Here is a 20,869-nt window from a genome sequence, read left to right as displayed (position 1 = left end):
ATGTATTGACAAGTATATTTCGTCAACAAAAGAACAGAGCCTATTTTCAACATCTCTGCATGCAACAAGTCAGCATACTTGGTTGGCAAAATGGCCACTTGCATATATGTGCCATCTGACAAGACAAGTTTGTATCTATTATTGTCATTTGGATCACCAACCATTTTTTCAAATGATAGAAGCTGCAGTAATGGTGGAGGGATATCATCTCCAGCATTGATAGATCGGATTGCATATGGGGAAAGCTCAAGGGGATCGACAGGTCCCTACAAGGAGAGGAGAACAAGGTTGTTTTTTTAGAGGAAGGAAGCTTGATAGTAGCAATGCAGACACAATAAAAGAAAAGTATGCTTGGCAAGATATATATATATATATATATATATATTCAATTTGTTGACATACTATATATTTATTCATGCAACAAGTTAACAGAATGGCAGTCGTATTAGAAGGGAGCAGAGCAGTTTTAATTAAAAGGATGTATCATTCTATATTTCTATAAGACAATGTGTTTGAGTTTTGTTTTTTTTTCTTTTGATCAATGGATGGAAAGAATATATGCACAGAATGTGAAACATGGGAATGATGACAACTAAATGGATGGAATGAGACATGCAGACAAGCGATGTTTTTTTGTGTAGGGGAAACATCGAAAAGAATGTTCATATCTTTAAATGTACGACAACATAGAATGGATTATCTTACCGTAGCATCTGGGGGAGGTTGTTCTGGTGGACCAGCAGAGCAAGTAGAAGATGACATATTGCTTGATGCTCTTCACAAATGGAGGAAGGGATCTTTTGTCAGAGTAGAGAATGCCTATAGGAAAATAAGCAGCACAAAGAAAGGTTGAACAACATATTGAAATAAGACGTTGAAAGGAAAGCACAACATGTAAAATCAACATACATAAATATTGAGATCAATATATATGGAAATTATACATGTGTATATATATAAACACCCACAATTTTCAAGCCTCCACTCTCCAATCTGTTCACTTTTGGCTTGGAAATAGAAAAATGATTTAGTGGTTTTCTTTCAAGATGATCAGGGGAAAATACACTTAAGCTCATTTTCCAAGAACTAACATTCACTTCTCTTCATAAACATGTGTAGTGTAGTCTAGTATTGAACCTAAATAAACATAATTCTATCCAATTATGGCTGATTGATATCCGTTGTTTAAAATTCCATTCAAACAATAGTAGAAACATATAAGAGCTTTATATTTTATGATTTGTAAACATAAACATATCTCCACAATTTTAATGGCAATGTAAATATGTATAGATTTTCTTTTCTATTTAAAATGCAATTCTATATGTGCTTTCTTGCCATCTTTTCCATATTTATATAGGGAAATTAAAGTTTAAATCATGGCAATGCTAACTTCTTCGAATTAATCTTTATACAAATATTTTGAACTGTATGCATATACACAACACACACACACACACACACACACACACACACACACACACACACATATATATATGGATGTGGACATGAGTATATGTGCAACGGTTAAACTGCGAAGACCGCTGCAATGATATCTGTCTGCTATTCTACGTAGTTGGCATCAACCTAAGCATCGAACAAATGCTGTGAAAGAAAGCACAAAGCATACAAGATGAAGCGAAAATGCCTGATTATATATATATATGGATGTGGACATGAGTATATGTGCAATAGTTAAACTGCAAAGACTGCTGCAATGATATTTGTTCCCTATTCTACGTAGTTGCCATCAACCTAAGCATCGAACAAATGCTACAAAAGAAAGCACAAAGCATACAAGACGAAGGGAAAATGCCTGATTATGACCAGTTTTTATTGGGTGGATTGAAGAATGAGCAGGAGCACACAATACATAGCCAATTTTTTTTGGGATAGCAGTTCGCAAAGGAGGCAGCAAGCAGAGCAATATAATTCTCTTGCCATAAAACGTTCTCTGGGATGGGCAAGTTAGATGGAGGAACCCAACAGAAGTCGTGGAGCCTCCTTTGTAATCTCTTTTGTTTGAAGCAAACCAAAGAAACAAATGAATAGTAGAGCTTAGTGCAAGAAATAAAAAAGGACGGCAAAACCTAGCAATCAATGCGTATAAATTTCATTCGATGCCCTGATGTGTCAAACAACTCCTCGTAAATTACATGTGACAAAGTATTTATTTCACTTGCCAAATTTTACATTCTAAAAAGCATATTTAAATCAGGGGCAATGTGCCAAATATGGGCATCACAAAACCCAAATGACGTGCAACCACCTTGCAATATATATATATATATATATATATATATATATATATATATATATATATATATATATATATATATGTATGCAAAGCTATATATTTGCATGTACAGACATACAGATACATAACCATGTGTATGCAGAAACATAAATATGTATGTATATAAATGCATGCACATATACATGGATATGTATGTATGGATATGGATATATAGGTGCACAAAGACGTATGCATATACGGGTATAAGGACAAGCATATATAAACATGAATAGATGGCTATCATTAAATAATAGATGTGTGCCAGAACTTGTAACTGCATCTCTATGGTTTCGAATATTTCATCTATCTAGTTATAGTGGAGAATTTCAACAACTTTAACTCAATGAATCAATTTCTAAGGAGCAGGTGAGCTTGTCTCGAAGCCTAAATATATATAATCCATTTCAATGAACAAATATATTTATGTATATATATACAAAGCTATATGTTTGCATGTACGGACATAGAGATCCATAGGCATGTGCATGTAGAAACATAAATATGTATGTATATAGATACATGAATATACACATGGATATGTATTTATTGACGTGAATATGTAGATGCACATGTATGTATGCACATACAAATACATGCATAAGCATATATAAACATAGGAAGATATATATATATATATATATACACACACATACACACAAATGTATCTATATAAACATACATATAAATGACTTTGGAGAAGGGGGTCTAATGGCAAGAGAGGCCATGAAAATGTATCTATATGGAAAAAAGCATTTTTTTTTCAATTATCATGTGGGTCTTTTTGCCAGTAGCAATTGGTGGGGGAAACGAGTCAATAGCATAGATTCAATATTGATCATATTGGGAAGGTGCAATTCACATTTAATTTTCCTGATCCGAGGCAACGGGTGCAAGGTGCTTAGTTATTATATTTTGGGTTCATTTCCTCAATGACGAGGAAGGCCGCATGCAGAAGTTTATAATTTCTTAAATGCGGACATTACAAAAGCATATTCTGCTTATACCATATTGATTGGAATGCAAAGGCTAATTTCAGATCAGAACTGTTATTAAGTCACAAGCAGTAACACGCTTGTTCTTGGCGGTATACATGGGGATTGTTATGTGTCAGTCTTGATGTCATGTCACCCTCTAATAATGTAGAATAAGTATGACAGGTTGGAATAAAGTAGCGATTCACTTTAGAAGACTAGTGACTTGTCAATGCAGTGCTCAGGGATAACATCAAGATAAAATAGCGTTCCTAAGATGGTGATGACGATAAGAATCAATCAAGAAATAACAACTAGTTCTAGGCAGCGATTTTTTAAGAGCACAGGAATTAAATAAATGAAGAGGCACGTGGAAGAGATATCATTCCTTGAAGAGAAAGGGAATTGCCTAAGGGTCACAACCCTCCAACAAGGTTGAGGGATATTTAAGAAATAGAAAAGCATCATGCAAGGGGCATCGAACAGTAGACAACAGGAAGAGAATCAAATAAGAAAAGAAATCTCATCGCAGAGATACCATGAGTAATCAGCAAGCTTTGTTAATTACAAAGTGTTGGATTCTTTTAAAGCTTTCACCCAATCTGCGATCCCATTATGGGGGGAACAAGAAAGCAATATCGGGCCGGAAAGTCGTTGAGGAAGGGAACAGGAAAAAGAGATCAAGTCTGCAGCCACTGTTAGGATATAGATACTCAACATTATATTGTTGAATGTATATAAGTATTAAACATAGAGGAACATTCATACTAACATATGGTCATATATTGACATCCACTCCATTCTATTTATAATCTGAGCCTTAATTTGCCTAGTCTCTTTGGACAATATTTATAATATGAGAAGAGCAAGTATTGAACATATATGAAATGATCTATGTGTAAAGACCATTATGCCTGCAGCTAAACGCATTCTCGGATAGCTAAACACATTCTCGGATAAGTAACAGAATTAGTGTAAGTGCAAATTCAATGGAAGCACGAACAAGAGATTTGGAAAAGGGAATCAACATGCATGATGGCATCCTATGTGTTACATAGGGATAAGTGGATTACATCATGTAAAGACATCAATCTAATCTTTTGAGGTACTATAATTGTAGCAACAAAGGCAGTGGGTAGATTATCTTTTACACTTAAGAGGCCCTATGTGCAATGGAGAAGTTGATTTGTGGAAAACGTGTAATGATGAGAAAAGCATACCATGATTGATCATGGAATGCCAAATCAAATTATTCTAATAGGTTGTTGAATAGGTAAGAGACCACTTGATACTAGCATACAATCTGATCACAAATTACTTGAAAAGAGTAAGCACTGATTAAGAAGAAGATGTGAAGTTATTGCAAAGATAGATGAATCAGCACAAAAACAATTGGATATTTCCAACAACATCCATAAGCAATTTCAAGACATGCGCAAGCAATCTCACAGTTTATGCCACAATGAAGCTTGGGCATACAAGACGAGGACAGAAGGATTGCCTAGTCAAGGAATTGCAGTCTCATTTTTACAATCTTCTCCCAAAACATACTAAGTTCACTACATCAAAAGACAATTTAGTTTAACTCCCAGATGGTTTCTACTAGGGGAGTCTAGTAGACATGTAAACTATATCATGGAAGAGGATACAAGGCTTGTGAAGAACACGATAGATTACAAGAACAAGCCAATGAACTATCATGCATGTAAAACCAGAAAGCCCAAACTAGCAAACACTATCTGTCACATTCCTAAAATGAGATTTAAAAGCTCTAACCATTTGCCTACTCAAAGTATAATTTAATTACAACATTCAATTCAATAAAACTATGGCAATCGGGTATTATGACCAACAAAGTGGTGTTTCAGTCATTGCCTCAAATGTATGCAAAGTAAATAGTTACATAAAAACAATTTGATTCCTACCTTAAGAGATGCTTTGGTATCCTTGTGCACTTCCCTTCTACTATGCATCATTCTCATAGTCGCCCTCTACGCTAACGATGAAGTTGTAGCAAAAATAAAATTAGATTGATAATATCGATTTCAGAGCTCTCCCATAGCAGTTGTCGATCCTCCTTTCTATTCCCTTTTTACCTCATAACCTTATCTTTGGTAAGGATTGTAAATCTCAAGAACTGAAAATCCCTTTCAAAATCTATGAAGAAAATCTGTTCCAAGTGTAACTATCCACACTCCAAAGAGACAAAGTGACATCGAGCTTGTATTAATCTTAAGAACAAGAGCATCAATATAATCAATTCAATCTTCTTCAATACAATAATATTTTAATAGCATAACAAATTTCACCTTTATTTCATGCCTCTGATATATAGAGCAATCAAAAATGAGAAACATGAGCGGTGTCTCAAACTAGGGAGAATAAAACCATGGGCCTAAAACTAGGCACTACTCCACAAGCAAAAACCAACACCACATGATGCATTAAATCAAGTACTTAAAAGAAAAAATTGTAAGTTCCATATGTAAATTTAACCTCATTGCTTCACTAGGGAGACTAGGGAGCACTATAACCCCTTAGTGCTCCATGACAAAGATAATATCAATTGACGAACCCATCATAAAGACAAAGATGCTCCACTCTCATAAAATTAATTTCAAAGCACTCCATCAAGGAGATGTTCAATTAAAGTTAGAATGACAACTATAACTCCCATTTTTGGCATTTCTCTACAAGATCCATATTCAATGACGACTTACAATCAAATATTTAAAACAATATGACATCCAAGTACATATTCCAATAAACTTGGATAACGCAAACAATATACATGGCATTACAAGGTGAATATTACACTAAATCCTAACACTCTTTGGAATCCAAAATGATACATTCTTGTTTCCTACTCTAGTATCTCCTCAATGAAAGACTTGATATTGGTGATCACCTTGAATTATAACATGAATACAAATGGATCCAAATCTTAACCAAATATAGAAGGTGGACATACTTAAAAAATCATATTTGAAACCCTAATATAGGAGTAGAAACTTTAGTGAAAAACCCTAAGAGGTTTATGAAAGTCAAGTTTAAAAAAGTATACTTCTCTACATAAAGCTATTATGATAAATTTAAATTAGTCATCATTAACATCAAATATTTTAGGAATAAGATATGAGAATGGTAAATACGCTAAAATATAATTGTTCATAATTTTAAATAATAAATTTGAGTACTTAACCCTAGGCTTGATGTAGAATATAACTCTACTAAGTGTTTTAAAGTGAGTTGTCAGTTTTGTATAAAATTAGGGTAGGGTGCGTAAGATAAATTCATCAAATTTTGTAAAACCTTTTTTTTTTTGTTAGGGTCATTTCCCAAATTGTAGAATTAACCTCACAAGTGTAAATCTAAACCAATCCTACAAATCCGATCTCTTCATGTGGATTTGATCTTTACTAATTTTAAAAATTTTACTTTTGGCTCACCTTGAAGTACACTTTTTTTATCTTCACAAAAAGATTGATTTGCATACATAAGAGTTAACACATGAAAAGCATAACAACTCCTTTATGTCAAACCCCTTTCAGGATACTAAGTAAACAACTTTTCAACAAGATTGAGGACTTGTAGTCATGTAGTATGACTTGTAATGTTGATGCATTGTTGATATCACTTGATTCAATTTAGGCTCATGATATGTGCTATAAGTTGTTTATTTCTCCTATTGGCTCGATGTTCTAAATGAATTAAGATTTGTCAAGTTACATTCAATATCCTAACATACAATTCAACTATTTCACACTTCAAGTCAACTCATAGCAATTAGTTGATCTTGTTTTTTATTTTTAAGAAAACGAGATCAATTTCACAAATGTAGAAGTGATATAGATCATTTTTATTATTACAAAACTATTATTTACAATAAGAATTGAATAAATTAAAGATTATGTTCAAAACCCAAGGAATGAGTGTAAATAGGAAATGTAGAAGTGATATAGATCATTTTTATTATTACAAATCTATTATTTACAATAAGAATTGAATAAATTAAAGATTAGGTTCAAAACCCAAGGAATGAGTGTAAATAGGAACATCTAACATTAAGTTAGATTTTTTTTTTAATGGAAGATTTTTTATCCACGAAGTCGTATTATATATTAATGTCTACAAATAAACAAAATAAGTTAATGAGAGTATCAAGAAAAACTATTTATCAAATATCACAAATAAATTACAAAAAAATCATAATTTACAATGAGCCAACTTATCTTTGAAAAAAGAAGTTTAAAAAAAGCAAAAGAAAATATTGATAAAAAGATTACATTTATTGAATCTCAAGAAACATTCTCTTTCATAAATAAAACAAGTGCCACATGGTGGCTAGTACTTGCCTTGTTTTAAGTATAGTTTTAATAATAATTATGATTTAATTTTAATAATGATTATATTTTAAAATTTGTAATAATTAAGATAAAAAATAAATAAAACATAATAATTGAAAAAATAATATAAATTAAAGAAATCCTAATAAATTTTTAATTTCACAAAATAAAGTTAAATAACTGAAATAGTTTTAGATTTAAATCTACTTTAAAAACTAAAATATAATAAACAAAAATGTGTAAACAAAACTATATAAAAAATTAAATATTAAGAAAAATTAAAATTAATAATAAATAACAATAGTCTTGATAGATAATAATTTTATTAAGTCAAATTAATTAAATAAAAATAGTAATAATTTTTTTAATTCATTGTAATTTAAATATAATAAAATATATATAAAAGTATAATTAGTTTTAAACATATTAATTCAATAAAAGAAAACCGTAACTAAAAATAACAAATCAATTTATTTATTAACTAAAATCTGTTTATAACAGCTAAATTGTATTTAGCCAATAAATGTACAGAAAAATAATTTTCGTAATTTAACCTAACGACAAATATAATAATAAATCTTAATAAAAAGATAAGCTTTATACAACATAAGGTGTATAGAAATATTACTCAATAGATGCCAGAAAAGATCTGATGGCGATATAAAGACAGACCAAGAATAAAATAAAACTTTAACGTCCACGAAGTCAAAGGAAGCATATGGGACAGGTCACAGAGGAACGCTTTACGGTCAAAGTAGCTCATTTCCTGCGCGCCACCTCGTCAAATACCAACAGATTTTTCTCGTCAAACCAAAAAACTAAAAAACAGAGAAAAGAACTCATCGATCTTCACAATAAAAATGAAATTCTATTCCTCATTCAAATCCCAACTCCTTAAACCATAATCTCTGCTACAAAACTTCAAAAACGTCACTAACAGGAAACAGAGCGATGACCCAAAAAAGCCGCCAGAAAATCTCAGATGGCAAGCTCCCTCTGCACTTGAAGAATTGTATTGGCAGAGTGCAGGAGCCGCTCATTCTCATGGGACGTCAGGGGAATTTCAGCAACACCCAAAACCCCTCCTCTCCCAAGCAGAGCAGGCAAGCTAAGAAAAACCTCATCCTCAATACCATGAAACCCCTTAGCCAACACAGAAACAGGATGAATCCTCCTCTGGTTCCGCAGCACGCTTCTGGCCAAACTAGCAGCAGAGTAACCCACAGCCCAAGAAGTATACCCCTTCAATTTAATCACCTCATAAGCGCCATTAATAACCCCCTGGTGAAGAACATCCAACGGAAAAGGCCTCTGCTGCGTCTCCAGAAACGAAAGCAGGGGAACACCTCCAATGGCGGCGGTGGACCAGAGTGCCACAGAGCTGTCCCCATGCTCACCCACAATGAGCGCCTGAACATCCTGAGCATTAACATTGAGCTGCTCTGCAATGCTGAAGCGCAGGCGGGAAGAATCCAGATTTGTGCCGCTGCCCACCACTCTGTTGGGCGGAAGCCCGGAAAGCTTCCATGTAATGTAGCTCAGAACATCAACTGGGTTCGAAACCACCATGAGAAGCGCCTCCGGGCTGTGCTTAACCAGCTGCGGAACAATCGATTTAAAGAGGGCTAAATTGCGGTGCAGTAGATCGAGGCGGGACTCCCCCTGGCGTTGCCGGGCGCCGGCAGTTATGACACAGAGATCTGAGCCCGCTGTGACGGCGTAGTCCGTGTCGGCTGTGATTTTGGTGCGCGGTAGAAAGGCAGCTGCGTGTTGCAGGTCCAGCATTTCCCCGCGCAGCTTGTCGGGCTGGATGTCGAGGAGGGCGAGATCGTCTGTGAGGTCTTGGGTCAGAATCGTTTGCGCGATCGCCATGCCCACGTTGCCCACGCCCACTACTGTTATCTTGCCCGTTCTGCTTACAGGGGAATGGGGGCCTGTTCCCTGGATTGGCCTCATTAATGCATCTGCTTTCTCCATGGACAGGGCTTGATAGGGCTGTGGTGCATTTGGGCTTTGGACAGCGCATCTGGGGCGATTCTTTGGGTTTAGGACTGCGCATTTGGGTTTTGCCTGGAGTTTTGTTGGGTGGGGCTTGGAGGAAAAGGGGGGAATTGTGATGGTGGGGAGAGTGGTTGCAGAGACAGACATGACTGCGCATTTGCGTTTTGCCTGGAGTTTTGTTGGGTGGGGTTTGGAGGAAAAGAGGGGAATTGTAATGGTGGGGAGAGTAGTTGCAGAGGCAGACGTGATTGATTGATTGATTGATTTTTGTGCTCTGTTTTGTTGTGGGTAATGGTGTTTAAGCGACTTTGTGAGGAGATGGCTCGGGAGAAGTGGTCAAGTTTCAAACTTGGAGAGCTGCTTCGACGAAAGTGAGGGATGGTTGGGCAGGAAATTTTGATGCCATTAAAGTAGTCTCAGTCCTTCCTGTACGACATAGCGCTCAGCTTACATTTGACGATCGACCAAAATTTTGTTCCAAGTAACGAATCTGCACGTTTACACGGACAGTAATCTGGGGTCGTTGAGTAAGACAGAAATAAGCATATTCTATAAATATGATTTTCTATTTTCTCTTATTGTTTTTATTTATTTATTTATTTATTTTTATTTAGAAGATTTGAAGTCAGCACTATCTAGGTGTATACAACATTACTTTTGTCATTAAATCAAATGTTCTCTGGCATATTCTATGATCTCTATTCTATGATCTCTATTTTATGTTTTTTTACAATTTTTCGGATCACATTCCATAATCCATCACAATAACATAGAGATCGTCACGAAAATAAAGTCTCATGGATTGTGAAAATCTACTAACATTAATATTCTGTGATTTTCTTTACTTTTTATTTTCCTTTGGGGCCTCCTTGAAAGCTACACGAAAATCGAATAGAGGAAAATATGATTTATTCTTTTGTTAAATGAAATAAATTGATATGATTATAATTATGTCTATGAGATTAAAATGATTTATAAAATGAAGAAAGTGAAAACATCATTTTTCAATTGACAGATTTTGTTGAGCTTAAATTTGACATAATTATCAATTGAACATAGACAAATAAATCAAAGGTTGTTATAAAGGAAGAGATTTTTTAGGGTTAATGTGAATTAATTGGACGTATGGATAAATTTAAAATATTTAATTGATAGTTGAGAATTAATATTTGAATAATACATTTTAATTTAGGAAATCCGATGGAATAGATGAGGTTACTTTAACTTTAAAATCTAAGAGGGAATATAAAAGGTTATGACTAGTAAAGTTGATTTGTCACAACAGTGGAAATGAAGAATCTTAAGTTTAAACTATCCTTGAATTTTTGTGTAAGTCAATTGTACAGCTTTAGGTCAATCTTGTGTTGTGCAAATTTAATTTGAGAAAATAGACAATTTTACTCTCTGATTTGTGGATTTCTTTACTTCTTACTGAACATTAAGGATTGGTAGTTGTAGACACCCAAAATTGTCATGTCTAATTAAATAAATATTTTATTTATTTAATTATCTAAGCCTAATTCTTCTATTAATTAAATAAATTTTTATTTATTTAATTAATTCATTTATCCTCTTCTAGCCTTATTTCTCATTTAAATAAATATATTTATTTATTTAAATTATCCCTTTCCTATATTAAATAAATATTTTATTTATTTAATTGCCCTACTTCTTCTATTAATTAAATAAATCTTTATTTATTTAATTAATTCATTAACCTTTTCTACGCATGACACATGTCATTCATCTCTTATTTCCTACACTACCTACCTCTTTCATTATTTTGGTATTTCTTATACCTACCCTCTAATCCTAGCCGACCTCTCTTTTTACACCTCTCAATCTTAACCCTCCATTTTCTATTGTGTCTTCTATTTAAGGAGATGCTTTCTTCATTACCAAACCCTAATGACTAATTTTGGAGGACTTAGCTACATTACAATTCTACTTGCAACCACATTCCGTTCTTTATTGAGCTCTTGTGCACATAAAAATCTGAGAGCAAGCATATCAAACAAGATCAATGGAGATAGGAAGAATGGAGATCAAAACCCTAGTGGACATGTGATGGTATAATCTTTGTGATTTTTGAGTTATATTTGCATTGTCTTAGGTTATCTTCATATGTTATGGTGGATCTTTGTTCATTGTTAGGCTAGGGTTTGGTGGTTGAATCCATGTTAGTCTTTCAATATTGTTGTTTATTGCTATCCATTTTCACCATATACATTTTGGCACGCCCGGTGGGACTCTTGTCCCTTTGCATTTAACATTTTTGTTGCAGATTTTACATTTTTGAAGTTGCAGATCGGACGATTTCGACGACATTTTAGGTTTTTTCCGCGTCTGCGAGTGTTCGGATCGCGTTTTTGTATTTCAGAGGCGTCTGTGATATCTTTTATCGCGTCTGTGTTTCTGTAATTTTCTATTTTTGCAGGTTTCCGAAAGTCGCGTCTGTGATCCCGAATCGCGTCTGTGATCCCGAATCGCGTCTGTGAACAATCTGATCGCGTCTGCAGAATAAAAAGGCGTCTGTGTTCTGAAATCACGTCTGAGAATCACAGAACCGCGTCTGTGTCGGACAGACGCGTCTGTGTCTGGTATAACAGCGTCTGTGCATTTTGTTTTGCAAAATTTTTTTTCAAGTTTTTCGATTCGGCTTTTCGGATTTTGTACTTAGGGTTTCAGATCTGGTTTATTTTTGGCTAACCTTTGCAGATCTAGCTAACCTGGTTTGTGCAGCTTGCTTTGGAGGCAAATACGTTTTTGTTGAAGGCCCCTTTTCACAAAGTCTTTTTGGGGTTTTCTAAAATTTACCTAACTTGTGTGCTTGCAGGAAGGGGTTATCATTTGAAACAACCCAAACTACTAACAATTTTGTTGCAGGGCCTTAGCTAGGGTTTTGTAATTTTATTTGTGTGCCTTGTCTTCATAGCTTAGCAAACACTTCAATTGGTGCACTAAAATTGAACCATTGTCTTTTGTGTCTTGAGCAATAGGCTCTTTTTGTTTATTCTTTAGAGGGCCTGTCTTCCCGTGTGGTCATTAGGACTACTAGTGAGAAGAGAACGACCCAAGTGGTAGCAAAAGAAAAGCCATCTTCTTCCAAGCCACTATAATCAAATGTATTCATGGTGAAAACTATGAATAACGTGTGCTGATTAGTTCATACCGACACTATGTCTCCCCATAAACCCGTTTGATCAAATTTATTTGATCATTTGTAGGGCGTAACCCCTACCGGCTGGGAGCCTTCTGTATTTACAGAGCTGAAAGTGCCGCATGTATGGCCACACGAGCGGATGCCCTTACTAGTACCTCATTGTTTTAGATGCCCAAATCCTTCTAGTTGTTGAGGCAGGAGGTCGGACCTCTGGTAGCGGCCCACACACATACGGTTCTTAGTAGAGATACAAAGTTCGCCATGGGGAGTTTTCATGGGGACTGATGCTTGGCTGACCCGAGAAGTGAGTGCCGAGGGTGGAGCCAGTGAGGTCAAGCATCTAAGTATCCGCTCTGAATAGCGTAGCCTCGGGGGTAAAACCCCATGTGGGATCAACAATTATTGTCCTGGCCAGCCATAAGAATTGTGCTTGACTTATGATAAACATTCAAACAATCAAGACAAAACAGCAAAACATTGTGTCTTTTGTGTCTTCAAGTGTATGCAAAAACTTTTTACATCAAACAACACACTTTTTGGAGTCTAAACAGTCTGCAAACATTGGGTCATCAACACTGTGTCCTCTTGTCACGAAAAACAGTCGAAAAATCAGATTTGGTCACAGCAAAACAAATTCACAGATAGGAAAGATTGCACTAAGGTTACAGAAACGCGTCTGTGTCTGTTAAAACCGCGTCTGTCTCTGATAAACGCGTCTGTGAAGTACAGAATAGCGTCTGTGAAGTAGTAGAATCACGTTTGTGTCAAACAGAATAGCGTCTATGTCTTCAAACCGCGTCTGTGAAGTATACAGAGGCGTCTGTGTCAGGATTTGAAAAAAGTTTAACAGTCAAGCAAACAAAGAAATCAGTTTCGGCACACTTGAGCTTCCTAGGTTATCTCTTCAGGTTTCATCTAGTATTCAGCCTGTTCTAAGGTCTTACACAGTCCATCATTGCTTCATACCTCATTTTACATTCATACTTGTCTAAACTTGAGTCAAAAGGTCACTTGCTTGTCCTCACTATACTTTGTCAACACACTACATACTACAACACTTTGCTAAGTGGTCCCTCATCAAGGTTTCTTACCTTTGGGTCTCATTTGGTCTTACTTAGAGTCAAGGTCAGCTTACCTCATCAAGAGAAACTATCCTCTCTTTGGAAGTCACACCTACTCTACAACATACATACTTGGTCTTACACTTTGGACATTGCAAGTAAACTTCAGATTCATTTACACTCCATACAACTCTTGGTCTTACATACTCTTGTCATTTTCGTCTAAGTCTCTCACATATTGGTCTAACACCTAGTTCATGGTTGAAACCCGTCTTCAAAAATCTAGGAGAAAAGCTAAAGAAGCTCAAGGGCCCGTAAACATGAGTTCTTATGAGTATGACAATGATGTCTTCTACAATCCTGAGCACACTACATTACCAGACATGAATGTTTATAGACACAATCCAAATATGGAAAGCGCAAACGCTATACACAACGCTACACACAATGATAATGTGGACAATTCTTCAATACTATCAGCAGACATACAAGAATCTATAATGGATCCTCAATTCAATAGATTGGTTGAAGAGATAATGAGGAGAGATCGTCAATACTTTCTAAACATGATGGCACAAAGTGGAGCTAAGATACCACATGATTTTGACTTATCTCAACTTATGGAAAGTAGACCTTCACAACAAACTCAACCAAATAGTGGAGGACCCAATAATATGATGCCGGAGTCACCATCAGTTTTGCTTCAGAAACCAGCAATCCCACATACACAAGCTCAAATGCACGATACTTACACTCAAAGACCATCATGGAGGCCTTATGTTCAAACACATACTCAAGATATGGGTCAACCAAGACAAATGGATACTCAAGGACTTCCTCAAAATTTTGACACAAGAAGACCTCATGCCAAAATTGGGGGCAACACAATGGAAAATGAAAGGCCCATTGAATATGGTTTATATACACAAAACAGATATGGGGTCCCTCAACAAGAAATTATGCCAAGTGCTCCATACATGTCGCAGCAATATCGACCTCCATATGGACATGTCTACGATCAGTATCATCCATACATGCAACAAGCTCCTCCTCAAATGGGTGTTTCAAACATGGGATATGCTACAAGAAATCCATCTCCTCCCAAAAATAATTTGGAGCAACAAATTAGAGATCTACAAAAGAAAGTGGAAGACATGGGCACATCAAAACCCACATATACTATGAGAGATATATGCCCTTATCCCTTTGATAAGAGCATTCCAATGCCTCCGTTTCCTCCGCACTTTGCAACACCGAAATTTGACAAATATAGAGGGAGAGGAGACCCCAAGGCACACATAAGACAATTCTTCACAGCTTGCATTGAGGTAGCAGCAGAAGAAACATACTTAATGAGGTTGTTCCCACAGAGCTTAGGAGATCAAGCGATGGAATGGTTTTCTCAATTACCTCCTAGTATTAAGTCATGGGGTGACTTAGCAGAGGCATTCATTCAACATTTCTCTTACAACATTGAAACAGATGTCTCAGTTACTACCTTGTGCAATACGAAACAAAAAGAAGGAGAATCTTTTGCGTCATTTTTACAAAGATGGAGAAACTTAGCTAGCAGATGCTCTTGTGAAATCCCGCAAAAACAAATGGTGGAAATGTTCACACAAAATGTTAACAAGGCTATTGGTTATGATCTCAGAAAAGCTTGTTTGTCTACATTTAAGGATGTCATTGAAAAGGGCCTAGCAACAGAAAAGGTCTTGATTGAACAAGGAGTTATCAAACTATTCAAAGAAAACAAAGAGGACTTTAAGGGAAAGGACAAACCAAAGTTTTGGAACAAGAACAAGAACACCGTTAATGATGGTGTTGTTGATGCCAACACAGTGAGACCAAAGTTCATCTTTTCTGGATCAAATTCTACCAACAATCAAGTGAACAATCAAACGGCTGCTAAACCACAAAGGAAGTACACTCCATTGGGAGAACCACTTGAATCAGTATTCAAAAAGCTTGTAGCAAACAAAGTGATCACGGTCCCAGATTTTCCTCCATATGAACCAAAGGTAAAACCGAATTGGTGGAATGATGATGAATATTGTGAATTTCATAAAAGCAAGGGTCACAAGACAAGTAATTGCCATCGATTGAAAAACATTGTACAAGATCTCATTGACAGAGGAGATATTGAGATTGAGGGACATTCATCTAACCAAGAGCATGAGGTGTTTAAGGAACCATTCCCAAAACATGACAAGGGAAAAGGCAAAGTCACAGATGATCAAGCCAATTACACCAGAACATCTTACAATTATGATTCCACTATTAATCACATCTCAATGGACAATCATATTTCTACCATTACTATCAAAAATAAAAATCCTGAGAATCCTCCTCAGCGACCTAAAATTGTCCTAAAAGGTGTGGGATCTTCATCCGAAGCTACCTCTGAATGTCATGTTACAACCCGTCGAGGTAAGATCACATTGCCAGGAACCTCTTCTAAGAATACCAATCTTCCGTCAACTAAGCCTGAGTACGATCTTGTAGAGCAATTAGGGAAAACACCCGCACTCATCTCTATTCTTGAGCTCTTACGTATATCTCCTGCACATAAAGCTGTCCTTGACAAAACCTTGAGAGATACTGCTGTCCCTACGGATCTAAACGTGGATCAGTTTCAAGCCATGGTGGGATACCTATCCGTTCCACACTCCCTCACATTCACAGAAGCCGATGACGCCTCCATAAGTCAGCCTCACAATGCACCTCTACATATTGAAGCCTTCATACATAAACACCGAATAAAACGAGTCCTGATAGATGGAGGAGCAGGTCTTAATATTTGTACATTGAGCACCATCAGACAATTGGGATATTCTGACAAAGCTGTGAATGCTACAAACCAAATCACTATTAAGGCTTATGATGATGAAGAGCGTTCGTCCAAGGGCACAGTCATCTTACCACTAAGAATAGGGCCAGTCACAAAGGACGTGATTTGTCAAGTCCTGGATCTAGACCTCACGTATAACATATTGCTAGGACGTCCATGGATTCATGAAATGAGAGCGGTCCCATCAACATACCATCAGTGCATAAAATTTCCTCATAATGGAGTCGAGGTAACGGTCAATGGTGATCCAAATCCATTCATATATTGCAATAACTTGAGATCACATATTGAGATTATCATTCCCAGCAATCGTGAGGCTACTCCTTCTTCAGCATATATTGATCCTGAGTCATTAAAGCCCTCGACATCCAAACAAGGTGAACTTAGAGCCAAGTTTCAAGACAAAGGCATGGGAGAATACACTCTGAATCAAACCATGTTCTTACGACAAGTCATGAACTCCCCCAAGGAATATGGGAGACCACATCCTAATAAGCAAATCTCCATCATGCTCCTCAAATGGGATCCTACCGTCTTTCAAAAATGGGGCGAACTAGAGGAAGAAAGTTTATATAAAATGCTATATAAGGACGCTGAAGATGATACACATGATCAAATTATAATACCCTGTGACAACTATGGTAAAGGTTTCAAAATTCTGCAGAGATTCGGGTATGATGGAAAAAGTCCTCTCGGACTACGCAAAGAAGGTGTCATGGAGCCTCTACAACCTGAGCTAACTACAAGAAGGGAACGCTCTAAGGGGCTTGGTTTTCTAAATCCCAAGATTCAACACAAGAGAACAAAACAGATATGGCGAGTCAAAGTGGCTGAAGTTCAACAAGAGGATAATTATTCCACAGACTCCAATGAGTGGGAATGGGGTTCAGACAAATCCTCCAGCGATTATGAACTTAATGAGACATTTAGAGAGCCAGATGAACCTACAGAGGAGGAGGAGTTTTACAAGAAATTCAGAGTTGGTCAAGAACCGACCCATAAGGATCCCGCACAAGCTTCGTTTCAGGGCCCTAGGTCAGGATCACATAGGATGAGGACACCTGTCCCTGAGGGTGCTACTAGTGATGATAATTTGGACTCACTCACGATCGAAACTGATGAGGAGAGTGCCATTGACGACCTCGATGACTACCTTGACATACCTGAATATAACCACATCTTCACTATTAGCCTTGCGGACTCTAAAAACACTAAAGACCTTCCCCTCGTTCACCCCCAACTCATTGACTGGGATCAGGATGGACCACCACAGATTGATACATTTCAAAATGACGAAGCTATTGTTGATTATCTTGGCATTCGCGATGATCTTCCTCTTGGAGACCATAAAGCAGGATACGCCATAGAGCTAAATAACATGGCATACTTTGGTGAGGGTGTCGGGCCTTCTAGTCGCAAAAATGTGAAAATAAAGACAAAACAAGGGTCTTATGGCGAAAACCACACTGTGGCGCTCTCTGACTCTAAAAAAGTAAAAAGAAAGGACGTATCTGAGGGTGAAAACCTCTCTGAGGCGCCCGAAGATGGAAGGCTTGACATTCTCCCAGCATCATACGAGGAAAAATCATCCATGTTGGTAGAGGAGACTATAAAGACAAACATTGGTACAGCAGAGGTTCCACACAACATATTTTTAGCTCAATCATTGACAGAGGCCGAGAGAGCAAAATTCATAAGCTTCTTTAAGGAACGACAAGTCAACTTCGCATGGTCTTATGCTGATATGCCTGGACTAGACCCCGACTTAGTAATGCATCATTTAACAGTCAAACCGGGGGCAAAACCAGTAAAACAGAAATTGAGAAAAATGCATCCACAGGTGGCATTGCTAGTCAAGGCAGAGCTGGAGAAATTACTAGATGTCGGATTCATACGCCCAATTGATTATCCTGAATGGATTTCCAACTTAGTACCTGTTAGCAAACCAGATCGCAGCATCCGAATATGTACAGACTTCAGGGATATCAACAAGGCTTGCCCGAAGGACGATTTCCCATTACCAAACATTGATTTAATTGTTGATCTCACAGCAGACCATGAGATGTTATCTTTAATGGACGGATTCTCTGGATATAATCAGATCAGGATTGCACCTGAAGATCAACATAAAACATCATTCACTTGTCCATGGGGAACCTTCTGCTGGAATGTCATGCCCTTTGGGCTGAAAAATGCAGGTGCCACGTATCAACGAGCCATGACTACTATCTTCCATGATCTCATGCATGTAAAGGTGGAAGATTATGTCGACGACCTTTTGGTTAAATCAATAGACAGAAATACACACTTGGACATACTTTCAGTTGCTTTTGATAGGCTGGAAAAATACAAGGTAAGATTAAACCCAAAGAAATGTGTCTTTGGAGTAACCTCCGGGAAGCTCCTAGGATTCATTGTGTCTAAAAGAGGAATAGAAGCGGATCCAGCAAAAGTCAAGGCTATCTTGGACATGCCGCCACCCAAGAATATCAGTCAACTTCGGTCTTTACAAGGGAGACTCCAGTCCATACGAAGATTCATAGCACAACTTGCAGATAAGTGTAATCCTTTCCAGCACCTGCTACACAAAAACATTAAGTTCAAATGGGACGAGAACTGTCAACAGGCTTTTCAGGCACTTAAAGACTATCTTTTGAACCTGCCAGTTTTGATGCCACCAATTCCGAATCAACCATTGCTACTTTACATATCAGCTACTCCAACAGCACTGGGGGCACTACTAGCACAGCAAATACCTGACGGCAAGGAAAAAGCAGTCTACTATATCAGTCGCACATTGGTGGGATATGAGCTGAACTACACACCAATTGAGCGTGCATGTCTCTCTGTGGTCTTCGCTTCACAAAAATTACGACATTATATGCTTACTCACAAAACCAAGTTGATTGCCAGAATTGATCCACTAAGATATCTACTCAACAAAGCTACACTTACTGGGCGACTGGCCAAGTGGGTAATGATTTTGAGTGAATTCGACATTGAATACGTGGACAGAAAAGCCATAAAAGGACAAGCCATTGCAGATCAACTGGCAGATGCTCCCATGATAGATGATGTTCCTCTACAGTCAGAATTTCCAGATGAGTCCATTCTAACAATATCACCTGCAAAGCCATGGCAACTATACTTTGATGGCTCATACACACAGCACGGGGCAGGAGCGGGTATACTCTTTATAACTCCCCAAGGCGATTCTATACCAAAGTCATACCGCTTATCATTTCCTTGCACCAACAATATAGCGGAATACGAGGCATTAACAACTGGGTTAAGAATTGCAGTTCAGTGGAAGATCCAGGAACTTCGTGTTTTTGGCGATTCTCAACTTGTCATCCGTCAAGCAACTGATGATTATCAAACAAAAGATGAAAAGCTAATGCCTTACAAACAACTGGTAAATGATCTGAAACAACACTTTGCAAAGATAGAGTTTGAGCAGATACCAAGAGAACAGAATCGCGCTGCTGATGCCATGGCTACAATTGCTTCACTCATTGACCTACCGCAAAATGAGACCTGTTATGAGTTCCTGGTTGACAACCTGCTGATTCCGTCATATGAGATCACTCTCACGGAAATGATATGTGTTGTTGGTCCTGAATCCCAGTTATATGGTTCCATATTCACATACCTTCGCGACAACATCTTACCTCCCGATTTATCGAACAACCAACGCCGCACTTTCATCCGCCAATCCTCCCGATACGTTATCCTAGCTAATATCCTATACCGGCGAGGTCTAGATGGCACCCTCCTTAGATGTTTAGAGAGTGACGAAGCTCAGATTGCGTTACGAGAAGTGCACGAAGGGATATGTGGTCCGCATACTAGTGGTCCTACCTTGGCCAAGAAACTCATCAGGACTGGATACTACTGGCCTACTATGGAAAAAGATGCATATCAGTTTGTCAAGAAGTGTAAGCAGTGTCAAATTCATGGAGACCTCATACACGCACCAGCACAAGAACTACAGCCACTTGCATCTCCTTGGCCCTTTTGTCAGTGGGGACTCGATCTCATAGGCAAGATTCACCCTCCTTCTTCCAACGGACATAAATTCATTATCACAGCCACAGAGTATTTCACAAAGTGGATTGAAGTCGTGCCTCTCACGCAAGTTACTGGGAAACAAATCGCTACTTTCATCCTGAACTACATC

The 20,869-nt window shown here is 37.3% G+C and overlaps 1 protein-coding gene across 1 annotated transcript; it reads right to left on the bottom strand.

The window, feature by feature from the left end:
- Positions 1 to 8,229: 8,229 nt before the first annotated feature.
- LOC131041823 (L-lactate dehydrogenase B) lies at positions 8,230 to 10,091 on the bottom strand. The gene has a single exon (XM_057975042.2). The coding sequence runs from the start codon at positions 9,759 to 9,761 to the stop codon at positions 8,592 to 8,594; it is 1,170 nt and encodes a 389-aa protein (XP_057831025.2). The 5' UTR covers positions 9,762 to 10,091; the 3' UTR covers positions 8,230 to 8,591.
- Positions 10,092 to 20,869: the final 10,778 nt, after the last annotated feature.

The sequence above is a fragment of the Cryptomeria japonica genome, chromosome 7, assembly GCF_030272615.1.
Source record: "Cryptomeria japonica chromosome 7, Sugi_1.0, whole genome shotgun sequence".
NCBI classification, from domain to species: Eukaryota; Viridiplantae; Streptophyta; class Pinopsida; order Cupressales; family Cupressaceae; genus Cryptomeria; species Cryptomeria japonica.
Note: the sequence above shows the minus strand (reverse complement) of the source record. Positions and strands in the feature narration are given on the sequence as shown.

Bases quoted from the DNA above. Each gene is read 5' to 3' on its own strand.
- LOC131041823 (XM_057975042.2), bottom strand. From the start codon at position 9,761: ATGTCTGTCTCTGCAACCACTCTCCCCACCATCACAATTCCCCCCTTT.